The following is a 15,279-nucleotide window of genomic DNA, read 5'->3' on the forward strand; positions in this document are numbered from 1 at the left end:
ATTTGTAGCGAGATCAGTTGGGAAACAATATTTTATTTAAAAAAAATCATTAATTGATTCGGCAGTCAGCTTGTGGTAATATCTATACATTTTTAACATTAATTGTACTTAAAATTCAACCATTTCCTAAAATCCGTAATCACTATATATTTTAAGATATAGTGGTATTAACTAAGTAAAACTGAAATTAAAAATGGATAAATATTACCTCCGTCTATTTCGTCGTATTTGTCCGCCTCCATAGTGTAATGGTCAACACGCTCTGCTACCGTTCTACAGAAGGTAGCAGAGCGTGTTGACCATTACATCCCGGGTTCGATTCCCAAGGGGGGTAAAATAAATATAAGTGATTTTTTCACTGTTATATTTAATCAATATTACCCTGGACTGGTACCTGAAGCGAAGGGCTGATCACCTTTCCTTCATGCGTAAACGATCAAGATTACACTGCGTTTATATGACGCAGTGCCCTATGCACCATTGGGGTGCGGATAAGGGTTTTGTTTGTTTGTTTGTTAAATATTACCACAAATTGGATACGGAATCAATTGATGAAATAATTCAGAATTGCCCCAGACTGGTACCCGAAACGTATAAGATAGTTTAAATTACTCTGGACTTGTACTTGAAGCGTAAGACTAATCACCCTCACTTCATATAATTAACGTTTAACTTAACATTGCATCAACTTTATGCAGTGCCTTACGCACCATTGGGCGCAGATAAAGTACTTTTGCCTGGACAGGTCAGGAGTCTGAATGTATGAGGAGATATATTGGAGAATATATGCAGGAATATTGGAGAATTTGCACTAATTTTTACTACTTATTTACTTAACATCATTAGGGACAGATTATACGTCCGGTAATATCCTGACTGCACTGGACCTTGTTCCTCCTACGTCGTGCTAATTAAAACCATATTTAACGAAGTGAAGACTAACTTCCGGAGTAAGGAGACGACGAGCCAGGAAATGAGAAGGTTCTCACGCGCGTAGCAGCAGACTATGTATGTATTCGGGTGTATGCACTAATCCACTAATTCTGTTAATAGCTCCAAGGCCCGGAAGCCGGGAAATGCTCAATTGTAATTTGATTTTCAAACTCATCCCGTATTATTTGTCAGGTGATATTTATTCAAAGAGTTAAATTAAAAACGTTCACGGATTTATCAAATTACGAGCTTTTAATTTGTAGCTGAAATATATTAGATTGACGAGAAAGAATACGATATTCCGTAAGATTCTCTTTGAATATTTTGTTACACGAGTTTTTAATGAATAATAAGAGCACCGTTTTTTTTTTCAGAAATAATATTACAGGAGATTAATTAAAAAGTGGTAATTCCGTATCTAAAAAGTATTAAATATCTTAATATAACTAACTAACTAACTAACCATCACGCCGCTTCCCCGCAGGGGTAGGCAGAGAGAATAGAGCGCCACACCACTCTGTCCTTGCAAACATTCTTCGCCTCTTCCACGTTCATGCATCTCCTCATACATACCCGCCGATTGTTACGACTCCTAACCTGACCACTTTATAGTATTTGGCATACCTGATCGTGCCATGTTTTTCTCGGTCTTCCTCTGCTTCTTTTCCCACTAACATTCGCCTCATAAATTTGTTTTACCGTTCTTTCCTCACTCATTCGTTCTACGTGTCCAAACCATCTCAACACACCTTTCTCAATTTTATCGTTAATGCTTATCTCAGCTTTGCATTCCTTACTTATTTCACTATTCGCACATCTATCATACATCGTTTTGTCGTACATTCTTCTGAGAGATCGCATTTCGACTGCATTCAGTCTACTTTCATCCTTCGTTTGCCAACTCCATGTTTCACTTCCATACATTAGAGTTGAAACCAGGACTCCGTTGTGCACTGCCAGTTTAGCTTCCGTTGATAGGTTTTTATATCTTAATATGCAAAAGAAAATCAATTCTTATATATTAACATCGTTATTTTTCGCGTTTTAAAGATAAACATATGTAAAGACCTGTTTTGGAATTACCTTATCAGGTCGATGATCTACAATATAGTTATAAATAATCTAATAGTAGGTATGCCACCAGATTAATCTACATTTATTTATATTTTAAATGCCATTTAGTTTGTATGAAACCAGGAGCGCAGAATGTCTTTTAGTGGATGGATCTGCGATATAATTTGACATAATCTAGTAGTATGCCATTGGATTCTTCCTCATTAATTTCGTTTTATATACCATTTAGTTTGGATGATACCAGGAGCGCAGAATGTCTCGCGGGTGGATGGATCTACGATATAAACTAACTAACTAACTAACCATCACGCCGCTTCCCCGCAGGGGTAGGCAGAGAGAATAGAGCGCCACACCACTCTGTCCTTGCAAACATTCTTCGCCTCTTCCACGTTCATGCATCTCCTCATACATACCCGCCGATTGTTACGACTCCTAACCTGACCACTTTCAAGTATTTGGCATACCTGATCGTGCCATGTTTTTCTCAGTCTTCCTCTGCTTCTTTTCCCGCTAACATTCGCCTCATAAATTTGTTTTACCGTTCTTTCCTCACTCATTCGTTCTACATGTCCAAACCATCTCAACACACCTTTCTTAATTTTATCGATAATGCTTATCTCAGCTTTGCATTCCTTCCTTATTTCACTATTCGCACATCTATCATACATCGTTTTGTTACACATTCTTTTGAGAGATCGCATTTCGACTGCATTCAGTCTACTTTCATCCTTCTTTTGCCAACTCCATGTTTCACTTCCATACATTAGAGTTGGAACCAGGACTCCGTTGTGCACTGCCAGTTTAGCTTCCGCTGATAGGTTTTTATTTGCTATAACTGATTTCAGTGCACCATTCACTTTGTTCCCAGCATTCACTCTCCTTTCTATGTCTTTATCAATCTTTCCATCCCTAGAAAACATACTACCCAAATACAGGAAATCATCTACCTGTTCCAAAATCTCTCCGTTTACCAATATTTCACATTCAGATCTGCATTCTTCTCTTTCAAAAACCATAATCTTGGATTTGCTAACATTCATCAATAGATCACTTTCCTTGCACACATTATACACTTTTGTCACCAACGCCTGCAGGTCTTCTCTGCTATCGGCAAGAAGAACAGCATCGTCAGCATACAAAAGGCAACAGACAGTCAAATTATTCATTCTAGCTCCAACATTTAAATCTTTCAGTTCTTTCATGCAATTATCCATGTATAGGTTAAACAGCCACGGTGACATTACACATCCCTGTTTAACACCTTTAGAGATGCTAAGCCAGGATGAAAATGAACCACTTACCCTTATGCATGCAGTGCTATCCTCGTACAAGGATGCTATGCCTTGGATAAGTTTACTGCTTACCCCATACTCAGATAACACCTTCCATAGCTTCGTTCTATCAACTCGATATCTCGGATCTACGATATAGTTTTAGATAATCTAATAGTATGCCATTGGATCATCACATTTATTTATTTTTTAAATACCATTTATATTGGATGATAACAGGAGCACAGAATGTCTCGTAGGTGGACGGACGGATGGGTGGGTGAAAATAAGAGTAATTAAACTCACTTGAAGGCCTTCTCCTCGTCGGGCGCAATGGTCCCGTTCCCGTTGTGCATGGGGGGCCCGCCATTAGCCTGCTGCTGCTGCTGCTCTCCGCTGGTGCCCTGCTCCCCGGCGCCCCCGTCCCCGCCGGAACCGTCCTCGGCTCCGGCTATCTTCAGGGAGCGAATCCTAGGCTCGAGATTCTGCATGTGGTTCTCTTTGCCTGCGACATAATCATGACACCATTTCGGTGATTTGAAAACTTTTTGCGATGGTTACAACACTGTAACATGTATATACTGGAATTTTGAACGCTATATTGATGAGAATCAAACTGACACATTTATAAATACATATCGTCATAAAAACATAATGGATATTTGTTTATACCCACAAATACAAGTACGAATAGGGTTCAGAATTCCAGTCCTGGTTTTCGTTAGCCATAAAACTCGAGGAAATTTTGCAGAACACAAGAATTTAGCACTCGCGTGGGAACACCACTGAAAGTGTCGCTGCAATTTTTCCGCGAGTTTTCCGGCGCTAGGAAGTATATTTTTGAATTTGTGTGAGCACTATCATTCCAATAAATCAAACAGCTAAGAAATACAAACCTCGACCACTCATACTATACTGTTTTTGGTCGGTCGGAAGGTAAAACTTCGTGGCAATAAGGCCGCCAGCCAATGCACTAACCGATTGTACAAGAAGCCTTGAACGAATAAACAAATGTCATTTGTCAGGTGCCGTATATCAATCATATTAATAAAACACAACCTTAAATAATAGCTGCCTTTATGCGTACGCACTTTACAGCGCGGTTGGTGCTGTTTGTGTTTGCGATGGGGATGGCGCTTGACCGCAGTCAAGATGGGTAGATACAACTGATCAAAAATATATATAGCTCGCGTACTACTACAGAACAAAGAATGCGCGCTTTCAGTATCGCGAGAACACTATTAGCACAACAAAGCGCAAATAGTGTTTTAAGAAGTCTAAAGGCAGCTTTTATGTGGTACATAAAATGTTAATTACCATAATGTAAGTTCATAAATACAAATCTCGCATTAAACACGCTAATTCCGTGCGAGTTTTTTATTTATAGAAACAAATAAAGCATCGATTAATTAAGAAATTTCACACATAATATCAAATTAATATATTTACAGAAAAATAAAAATTTGCGGTTGGGTGATTATATTAGTACCAGCTCGAGACAGTCATGCACTTTTTGTTGTTTTTCAAAGTATCAAATGCCATGGGAGTGTCGAGCTTTGAACTGTGCACCGCGGAAGTGTGTCCGGAAGGGCTGACAAGTCTACCTGTGGGGGATCCGCCCAGGACGTACTCGACCATCTTGACTCCGAGCCCTCCAGTGCCGTCCCTCGGCGACAAGATGCTGGCGGCGTCGGGGAAGCCCGCCCCGCGCCGGCCGCCCATCGGGATGGGCTGCGACACCGGGTGCTCTACTGCAACAATACAAAACAATCCGTCAACATACGGAGATGGAAAAAAATACGACACCACGTGAATCTTCGCGCCTATTGCATAAAACATCAAGTCAGTTAAATCGATTTCCCTAGAGAAAAAAGATTTGATAAAATACATTACAGCGTGGGTAGCAAACTAAGAGCTTTTGTTTGAACTAGTAGTCAGCGGGGAAAACAAAAATGATGGATTTTTTTTAACAGTAGGTAAGTTTTTCTTATATATGTGACAGGATAAATTCGTATCCGGATAAAACCACCAAAGTTCTAACAAAATAGTTAAATCATATCTAATTTTGAATGTAATAGAGGATTCGTGAATAAAAAATAATATTATCTTTTATATTGGTAGGATGTAATTTAACATCGCATAACCCAAAAACATAATTAGTTAAGAAAAGAAAAAAAGACACGAGTTTTTATCAAGAGGTTTGTGTTAAAAGTGGTATATTTCAAATAAATACAAATTACGAGGTGGATTTCAGCTAGGCGAATACAACATTTGATAACATCAATTAAAATTAAAATTATTTACCCTCAATATTACGGGTAAATAATTAAAATTTTAATTAACATTATCAAACAGTAATCAGTCTTTTAATTGGTGTAGGCAGCTATATTAAGATAATTTGGAACATCGGCTCTCTGGAGCGAATCTCCCAGAATCCTAGGCTGTAATCCATTTAAAGTAGATTAGTGAGAAGATCTTATTCAGCTCAATCTAAGCGATATAAAATCGACGAGCTTACAAATCTTAAATTACAGGATAATGGGGTAATATAATATACGGGGTTACTTCATTATTTTAAATTGTAGGATGGAAAAGTCTTTTGCCTTTGAACATTTAAAAAAAATATATTATATAAAATAAAGGTTAAAATTCTCCCGTCGCTTCATGTGTGAGATTGCGGCAGTATCTATTGTTGATTTGTTTACATTTTTATTAAGCAGAGACCATTTTATTTTAAATGTACGCAAGACTCTTACCTAACTATTTTAGATATTGGGAGATGCCCGAAAACATGATTTAAAATTTTTCATGCAGCTTATAATTTGACCAGTTATTTTATTCGCAATATTTTGCAACAAATTTTATTCACATGATATTGTTAACAAAATAAATAAACATAAAATTGAAAAACAACAGTTTCAATGTTACCAGCGAAAAAAAATAAACCCGTTAAGTTTTTACGAGTCATGGAGCATTTTGGGAATAAATTGAATTCTTCTGTTTTAAAATTAGACAAAACTCTGCTTGTGAATGTGATTCAATTCAATTTATTCAATAAAAAAATAATGTATACATAACAAACAATATTCAAGGCGTATATATTAAAAGTAAAAGTAAGCAAGAAGACTTAAAGGTGTAGAAGAATCCCGCTTCGGGAAACTCCTTCGGACACATGGAACAGATCAATATCCAAAGTGATATTGTTCAACATAGCGGTAGCTCTTCCTACAGGCATAACCATCGGCAGGTTGGTCCTGTGTATAGGAATGTGAAACAATCTATTCCGACGCTGTCTTAGGTAACTATCGGGAACATACAGACCAATGCTCCGGATAATTTCAGGATTATCGATCATACCGCGCAACAATCTTGTGATGAGACGTCATCACAAGATGTCCCTCATTTAGTGTGGGTATGTACTTTTTTTGAAAAAAATAGATTTAAATTGGAAACAATGTGCAAAAGAAGGTATGCAGCTGACAAAATTGATGAGGCAATAGGACATAAAGATCTATCAGATTTAGTGGTGTCTTATTTAGAAAGTATGACAAAACGAAACAGACGAATAAATGAGCTTTGTAATAAATCTTACTTAATATGAGATATTGGAATCAATTGTGTTTATTGTATTGTTAAATCTATTGTATTGTTTTTAGGGATCAACCTTATTAATTTATTATTATTATACACATCCACTATCATTTTTATAAGTATAAATTAAATATGATATAAATCCTTGTACATGAGAATTAATTATTAATAGAAGGTACCTATTAATAAATATTTTTTTCAAAAATGTATGTTACCAGCGACGGTAAATACAAACTTATTTGGCCAACGACAAATATTATAAATGATTCGTTTTCGGTTCAACGCGTCACTTTTGTCGTCACTTCAATACATCAACTACTCCGCCGCCCTTGTGACCGGGAGTGATTTATCTTCAGTATTGGCACATCCCTCAAACGCGCTTCGTGGATCGAGCGCCCCAAAGGAGGTAGGGGGGGATTCCATCAACGTACAATAGGCAGGAAGTTTGTACTACTTTCCATTCTAAGTGGAGAAGAGAGTGGACATGTGGGTTAAAGGACATGATATATGAAATGCGAAAGCATCGAATTGTACAATTATTTTAATACAATATACAGTATAACCAAAAAAGTATGCAACCAAAAATATAGCCTGCTTAAGCCAGCTATTCTCGTTTCTGAGTATACTATGACTACTGTTCTGGGTCCTTGTATGATGCCACATTTCACACCCGTATAAGAGAAAAGGTATGTAAAATACAGGCAGCAGTTGGTATTTACTGAGTGCAAATCAGAACTACGATCAAACACCATACCATCAACTACGCTTTTTGTACTCTTTTTACTCTATTTTATTTTTTAACTTTGGTTTTTCTACGCATTTTATTGCCCTTTATGCTTGTCGTAGAGATAGAAGATAGTGTAAAGATAACAGTTATATTAGTTTTACTAAATTAATGAAAGCCGTATTTTTTTAAAGAGATATTTAAAAAAATCTTAATTTAAAAAGCGACGCGAACTTCATAAAAATGTGATACGCAAGCCGAACAACATTAGACGTGGGTTATTCGTGAAAGTTAGATCCCGATAGCCAAAATTTCGTGGATACGATTTGCGATTAAAAAAATCCTTCCTTTCTCGATATTATTCGATTACCGTTTTTAGATCAATCGAAGTGGCTTCTTAAAACTGTCGCTGATAGTCACTTTAATGGTTCTAAATATAATGCTGCGCATCACTGTAACTTTTTTGTGAAAAGGTAGAATTGCATATTTACATACACACAAAATGTGTTCGAAACATTTTATCAAATCCGAAAAACAAGCCTTTTTAAGAATCGCGCAATAAGCTCAGCTTCCAAACAAATCTGTGTCATTATTCACACAACCTTTCTCTCTCATGGGTAGTCGCATTACAGCTAACAAAGTTGAATTTGTGGACGGTTCTCTAGTAGAATGTAGTATAGTGTCGCAGCCACTGTATCCAGTGGCTTCCACAATCGATAGTATATAGCAGGAATGGCGAACCATTTTTTACCTGAGTGCCATTTTTTTTTGTCAATATAACATTATGTCGCGTGCCACGTGCCATTAGATCCATCATGTATTTTTTTAGATTAGGAATGTACTTGAAATTTCTGATCAAATTTAAAAGTTTGTACCTAACTTAACTTCAATGCTTTTATAGTATCCAACATAACAGTAATTTATGTATTAAATGTTAAATCAAACACTGATTTTTTGAGTCTACTAAGTTGTTATTTTATTGTTTAAAAAAACACATAAAACATTCGTTTTAAAATGCCATTACTGGGAGAAACAATTGTCACAAAATAGATTTTGATGTGTTTTTTCACATTAAATTCAACTTAGTAGACTAAAAAAATCAGTGTTTGATTCAACAATTAATACATAAATTAAAATGGAGTTCTACAAATTAAACGCCATATCTGCAAATAACAGTAATTTTTTTGCAACGGCCCTGTAATTATATATTGAGATCATTCAATTGGGTAATTTTGTATTAAATCATAAATATACATATATATATATATATATATATATATATATATATATATATATATATATATATATATATATATATATATATATATATATATATATATATATATATATATATATATATATATATATATATATATATATATATATATATATATATATATATATATATATATATATATATATATATATATATATATATATATATATATATATATATATATATTTATGTTATGGTTTCTAGTTGAATACCACTTTAATTTATCAGAAGGGAAGCAAGATGAAAGCGGATTACTTTTTAACACAAATTTATTTAGTTCTATTAAATTACAATCAAGCAAATACTTAAGGATAATCGCGTGACTCTAATATGAGAACAGTTGAAGTACGTGTCGATCTGTGGACGGGTGGCGACGAAGTGTGGCGAGGTCGCTCGTTTCGTTCTTTTCTGCTCTCGTGAAGGTAGCTCGCTACGTTGAGCTTGAGTTGCCATATTCGATGTACATTATGTGTGAAGGTTGCCACAATGTATATATTTTTTAAATTAATGTTTTACTAAGTAAAACATTAATTAAAAATTGATAGATGTTACCACAAAGTGACTGCCGAATCAATTAATGAAATCATTTAAAAATGTTTTGAATGAAAAAAAATACTATTTATAACCACATTTATTTTTTTCTCTTTATTCGCGTGCCACGCAAAATCGTCTCGCGTGCCATAGGTTCATCATCCCTGATATATAGTATAGTACAGGCGCGTGTGGGTCGCGCGAAGTGTGTGCGGCGAGCAGAGAGCTGAGGGCAGTCCGCGCCCGAGAAGGCGACAGTCCTGGGATTACATCATTCGGATTAATGGCAATTAAGCCGAGCGAGGCTCGATGACCCGGGGGAAATAAATCACAAGGTTGTGTTCGTGAAACGCAAATAACGGATAAATTTGTTAAAACAATTCCCTCGCAGGTAATTAAAGATTTCTCCGGGGCATCGGACAGTTGACAAAATGTTGAAACGGGCAATCGAATTATCTGGTAATTTATCAAGTAGGAATTATTTAATAGGAACACAATTCTCAGCGGGGGACACATACATATTTTTACATTATTTTTTGACTTCTCAACATAGATGAAAAAGAATATGAAAGTCTGGGCATTTACGGGGCTTACGACCGTTATAGGGTGGTTTAAATGATCACTTTACACAGGTGTAACATTCATCAATTCTACCCATGATTGACAACCACACTACTCAAATTCTTTAGTGTTTGAATTCACTAGAACTTCACTAGAGACATCTATGGTACGATGAGAGAAGTTTTTTTACTGAGCAGAAACTCTCTCATTTGTATGTGGGAAACTCTTAGTTTATAATTTGACCAGTTAATTTAATGACAATATGTGAGTGTATCCATATACTTGTTCACAAATCTATATAATCTCCAATTATGAGTCATTTAAGTGGATATAATATTTGAAACATTTTTGTAATAAAAAGAAAGGCAATCTTTTGAACATCTTTAAAATAATGCAAAAATATTAATATGGCGAAAAGTAATATTCTTTGATAATAAACGCGCGTCGACGTGTCGGAGAACGTCGCCTTTTACGAATAAACTATTCAATTGTAACAAATGCGTGTCAAGAGTCGTTTCGATATAACTGCTCAATTGCAAGCCGTATTGCGACATTTAAGCTCGGCCGATACACGGGCCGATTGCGTTCAAGTCGCCGGAAGAGCCAGATACAATCGTGGGTGTAACAAACCGATTGAACTGTCAATGGAAGACGCGTGGGAAGCGAGCGGTCGGGGTGAGATTACGGGGCGAACGCTTAAGAAAGGGTGCCTACAATAAAAGAACGTACGATCGATGTTTCCGCGATAATCTCGCGGTTGGTATGAGCTTTGAAAACGATTAGGGAAGCGGGTTGCGAGTCGATGTGACGCAAACACCTCGCGCCAGGTAATGGGATATTAAGTTGAATACACTCTTTAGCTGAGCTTTCTTTTTTTCTTTTTAAAATACCTAGTTACATTTTTTAAAAATTTAATACAATGTCTATGCATTTCTACTTAAGGCCAAGAAATCGTCAAGTCGCAATTTGATTATCTCCAAATCCAGGTAACATTTTACGTAAATGACTTTTTATTAAAACACTGTTTGAACATTGAAAAAATAAGTTTTTATTCGAAATAATTATATGGTTTTGAAAATAAAATGGTTATTTAAAGATAAGGAATTAAAAGCGCGGCTCTGCGCATTCTGATTTGAATGCTCTCCAAAAAAGAGACTGAGCTCTTGTGCTTGGAGAGGGACTTTTTTTCTTCTTTTTTAGTTGTTGATAGTATCATGTTATTTATTTAAAAATATATATATTACCGGGGAACATATATTTTTATGCGGTACGAGGGAGTTTTCTAGTTTAGTTTTCTTGTTTTATATTACAACCCGCTGTGTATATAAGCTGAAATAAAAGCGGCTAATTAAATAAATTAAAAAGTAATAACAATAGTATTCATATTTTTGCGATGTAATAAAACAGTGTGTATATGTAATGCCTGTAAACAGTAGGTACCCCAACATCTAACACAACTTCCTACAACACAACATGACTTTGCAAAGAAGCATTCACTGTTGAGAAGAATAAACAAAGAACATCTAACAGTAAAGATAATTATTTATCTTTTAATGCTTTAGTTTATATTATTTTTTAACATATCATCAAAGATGAAGAAGAATATGGAAGTCTGGGCATTTACGGGGCTTACGACCGTCATAGGCTGGTTTAAGTGATCACTTTACACACGTGTAACATTCACCAATTCTACCCATTATTGACAACCACACTACTCAAATTCTTGGAAGTTCTATATATAATTCTTATATATAGTTCTTTAGTTTATATTTAAACCCGCAGATGGAAGCATCTGTAGATTCTGAAACAAGTCGTAACAATATAATACTCAAGTGGTAAATAAATATCAATAAACGAATGTTTTATTTATAATTTAATGAAGAATAATTTCATTTAATTGATTTGGCAGTCACTTTGTGATAAACTCTATCCATTTTTAATTTGAGTTTTACTTAGTAAGTAAGTGTTTGAAAATGATGCGGAATGCAACGAAACACGTGTCACAATAGATTTTAAGAAATAGTGGTATTTACTGAGTAAAACTTAAATTAAAAGAAGAATAATGTTTTTATTTATTTACATAATGTTAATTTTTACCCATCGATCGGACATTTTTCCTTCGGACGCTTGAAGACAGGTTTATTAAGTATAATTAATTCGTTTTTATCTTGATTTTTATTATAAAAGAAAAGTCAAAACATAGTGCAAATGACAGTTTACGCGAAGGCACGGTAGACATGTAGGTACGTAATAAATAATTCCTTTTTATCTTCCACACCTCTCGCATAGCGAGAATATTATTTCCTAGGAAACCCAATAACGCTTTTATTAGTTCTTCGCGTTAAATTTCACCGTAAACGTGAGTCATAAAACGAGGGACGGTCAAAGACGAGTAGGTACAGGGATAAAACAATACCACGGAAGGGTGGCGGGAGGTGTAGATTAATAAAAAGTGCGACAGAACGCTGCCGATATAACTCCCTCTACGTCGCTAGAGATTAGTTAATAAAAAAAATAAGAAAACCAATAAAACAGCCGAGTAAGTAGTATTTCGAACAACTCAAGTAAAAGGGCGTGTCATTTTTGTAACTTTTCGAATTCAATAACCAAAGGGCTGTAAAAAGTTGTATTCTATAATGAAAATAAGAAGTCAAACAAAATAAATAAATTATCCGTATACATACTGCGAAGAATATATTATTTTAAAACTTGTATTGTAGCAATGGAATTTCTTAAACCTTTTATTATAAATACAAAAAGAACTTTACCTTTAATAAAACCTTTTAAAATACTTTTACTTGAACTTTAAATTTAAGTTTTAACTTTAAATTTGAGTTTTACCATGAAACATGTCTACTAAGCAATAAAAAATTCTTACTTTTTAAGCCACTGGAAGATTGCTAAGAAAGTGAAGAAACACTCACTTTTTTTAAAACAAAAATTATAAAACAAAAATTTCATAAATGTGGTTAAGTACTTTTCCTTTCTGTCAATATTTTTTTATCAAAGGGTTTCGGAGGTAACACGTTGAATTAATTTATATAAAAAAATCCTTATTTTTTTTTTACATAATTTAAATTGAAAAGATTAAAGATACGGTATTTAACGTCTCAAATATAAATAATTACTCGTACATTTAAAAAAATGCTTTATTTAATTTATTTCCTCAAATTATTATCTATTTTCTTGCAACTAAATTTATCCTATATCTGATGCTGTTCCTGGGCAAAGAAATATAGAATATTTAATTATTGTTTTAAACGTTATTGAAAATATACATTGTATTTATTTACAAAAGGTAGAGCCTTTACGTGGAATTGTATTTTACGTTTAACTTTGAATCAGCTATTACAGAGAAGATACAGGTTTTCCCTTCAGATTGGACGTTTTTATGTTTGAAAAAAAAAGTTTTTAAATATATATATATATATATATATATATATATATATATATATATATATATATATATATATATATATATATATAATATTCATATTAGTACTATATATCCGTCTTATTCTTAAGACTAGCAAGTGCGTAAGTCGTCAGGTTGGCAAGCCGGCGCGGCGCGCTGTCATAGTCTGTGCGCGCGATGTGAACCCATGTTTTCAGACATGATTTTCAATACCACTTGGAATCATGAGTACTACTCTGAACATATTTTTAAAAACTTTTTTTGTAAAATACATTATATAACGTCCAATTTGATTAGTAAGGCGTCTAACTTGAAGTGAAAACCCTGTATTGATCAAATTTGCATAACAATGTCTCGTATAATGAATGGCAAATAATTTACAGCGGGTAATCAGCTGAACGTAATACGATATAACTAGTCGAGTAACGGTACGTAGGAAATTCATCAACATAATGTAAAACTATTTCCAAAATCCGGGAAACGGAATGATTAATCGATCTAGTGAAGGAAACCAGCGACTGGCTGGTTAAACAGGCATTTAGCAGTATCGCAACAAGAAACCGGCTTATCTAATAAGTCCATTGTATGCACGGGTCCGCATAATATGATTTTTCGCTCAGCTCGCAGCCATTAGGGTGATGAAGAAAGTGCTCGCGCACAATGGGCGGCCGCGTCCACCGGATATGGTGATGCGGTATGTTCGGCTTTCTGAGAAACGGCCGGATGAGCAAAAACGCAAATTAGACTGCGGATACCGTTGGTGTTGCTCCGCGAACACGGAATACGGAGGACCTTGGTAACCTGGGCCAAAACGAAAATGGAAGGGGAGACATTGATTTAGTAAACACACGCACTGGACAGTAATCGAAGATGTCAAATGTGACTGCAAACTTAGAAATCATATGATACGTCATACTTGAATGAAAATAATCATTTCCTGTCATAATAAAAATATATCTTTGGTTTGAATTCGGAAGTATTTATTATTCAAAAGCTACCTGAACATATTTTTTTACAAACGCTACATCATTTATAACACCTATGCTCCGTTCATAGCAGAGAAAGAGAACTTTCTAAATAACTTATCACAGGCAGGAATCTAACTTCCCACCTTATTCACCCCTCTTTCTGAACCTAATTCTAGAATTGCGGTCATAATTTATATAATGGCAAAGCTAAACGCTTTTAAAGTGTGATTTTTCAAATTAATTTTTATTATTGTTTGTAAATAAAAATAAGACTTGACACTGCCAACAACATCCTCTGGCTGGGTGACTGTCAAAAAAAACGATACAGTTTTAAAGCATGCAAAATACCAGAAACGATCTGTTCGTGTGAGAATCACTTCGCGTTTAGGCTATATTTTAGAATGTATATGTGCGATTTTTAAATATATTTATTTACAATGTTCAGATCTTTGATAAAGTTTGATATAACCTCAATAATCCTTGACCAACATTCCTCTATCATCGCGATTGAGACCGGAAGAAAATTGGACCAAGGTGACAAAATCTGATTGTGGCGAATTCTCCATCTCAGAATAGGTTTTACAGCATCGTGGAACAGCGAGAAAACGGTCGACTTCTTATTGAAATTACGGCATAATGTAATTCCTACTACATGAACGCTCCCAGCCAAGAACGGGATTCCGATAGCCTGAATATAAAAGAGAACGAACCAATACAAAAATGGGAACGATTTCAATCTGAAAGGTTGGAAAACGACCAGTTCTGACCCGGCAACGACTTTATCCCCGTGTTCCCATGACCTTTAGGGGCATTGTTCCCCCTTTGCAACAGTCACTGGGTACTGGGTACGCAATTCAGAACATTTCGTTGGGTTATTCTACGCTACCACCGTTTATATTAAAAGTATAATAAAACAACGATAAACAAAATAATCC

At 35.0% G+C, this 15,279-nt stretch overlaps 1 protein-coding gene across 15 annotated transcripts in view; it reads right to left on the minus strand.

Annotated features, from left to right (window-relative positions):
• Positions 1–15,279, minus strand: part of pum (pumilio) — a 366,079-nt gene that overhangs the window by 289,441 nt on the left and 61,359 nt on the right. For all 15 annotated transcript variants that reach the window (XM_088263060.1, XM_088263064.1, XM_088263058.1 and 12 more), the window contains 2 exons: positions 4,883–5,029; positions 3,585–3,783 (listed from right to left, as the gene is read on the minus strand). In XM_088263060.1, coding sequence (XP_088119186.1) covers positions 3,585–3,783; positions 4,883–5,029 — 346 coding nt within the window. The remainder of the gene's footprint in view (positions 1–3,584; positions 3,784–4,882; positions 5,030–15,279) is intronic.

This window comes from Brachycentrus maculatus, unplaced genomic scaffold (assembly GCF_059751285.1).
Source record: "Brachycentrus maculatus isolate JH-2025_06_01 unplaced genomic scaffold, ASM5975128v1 h1tg000196l, whole genome shotgun sequence".
Classification (NCBI taxonomy): domain Eukaryota; kingdom Metazoa; phylum Arthropoda; class Insecta; order Trichoptera; family Brachycentridae; genus Brachycentrus; species Brachycentrus maculatus.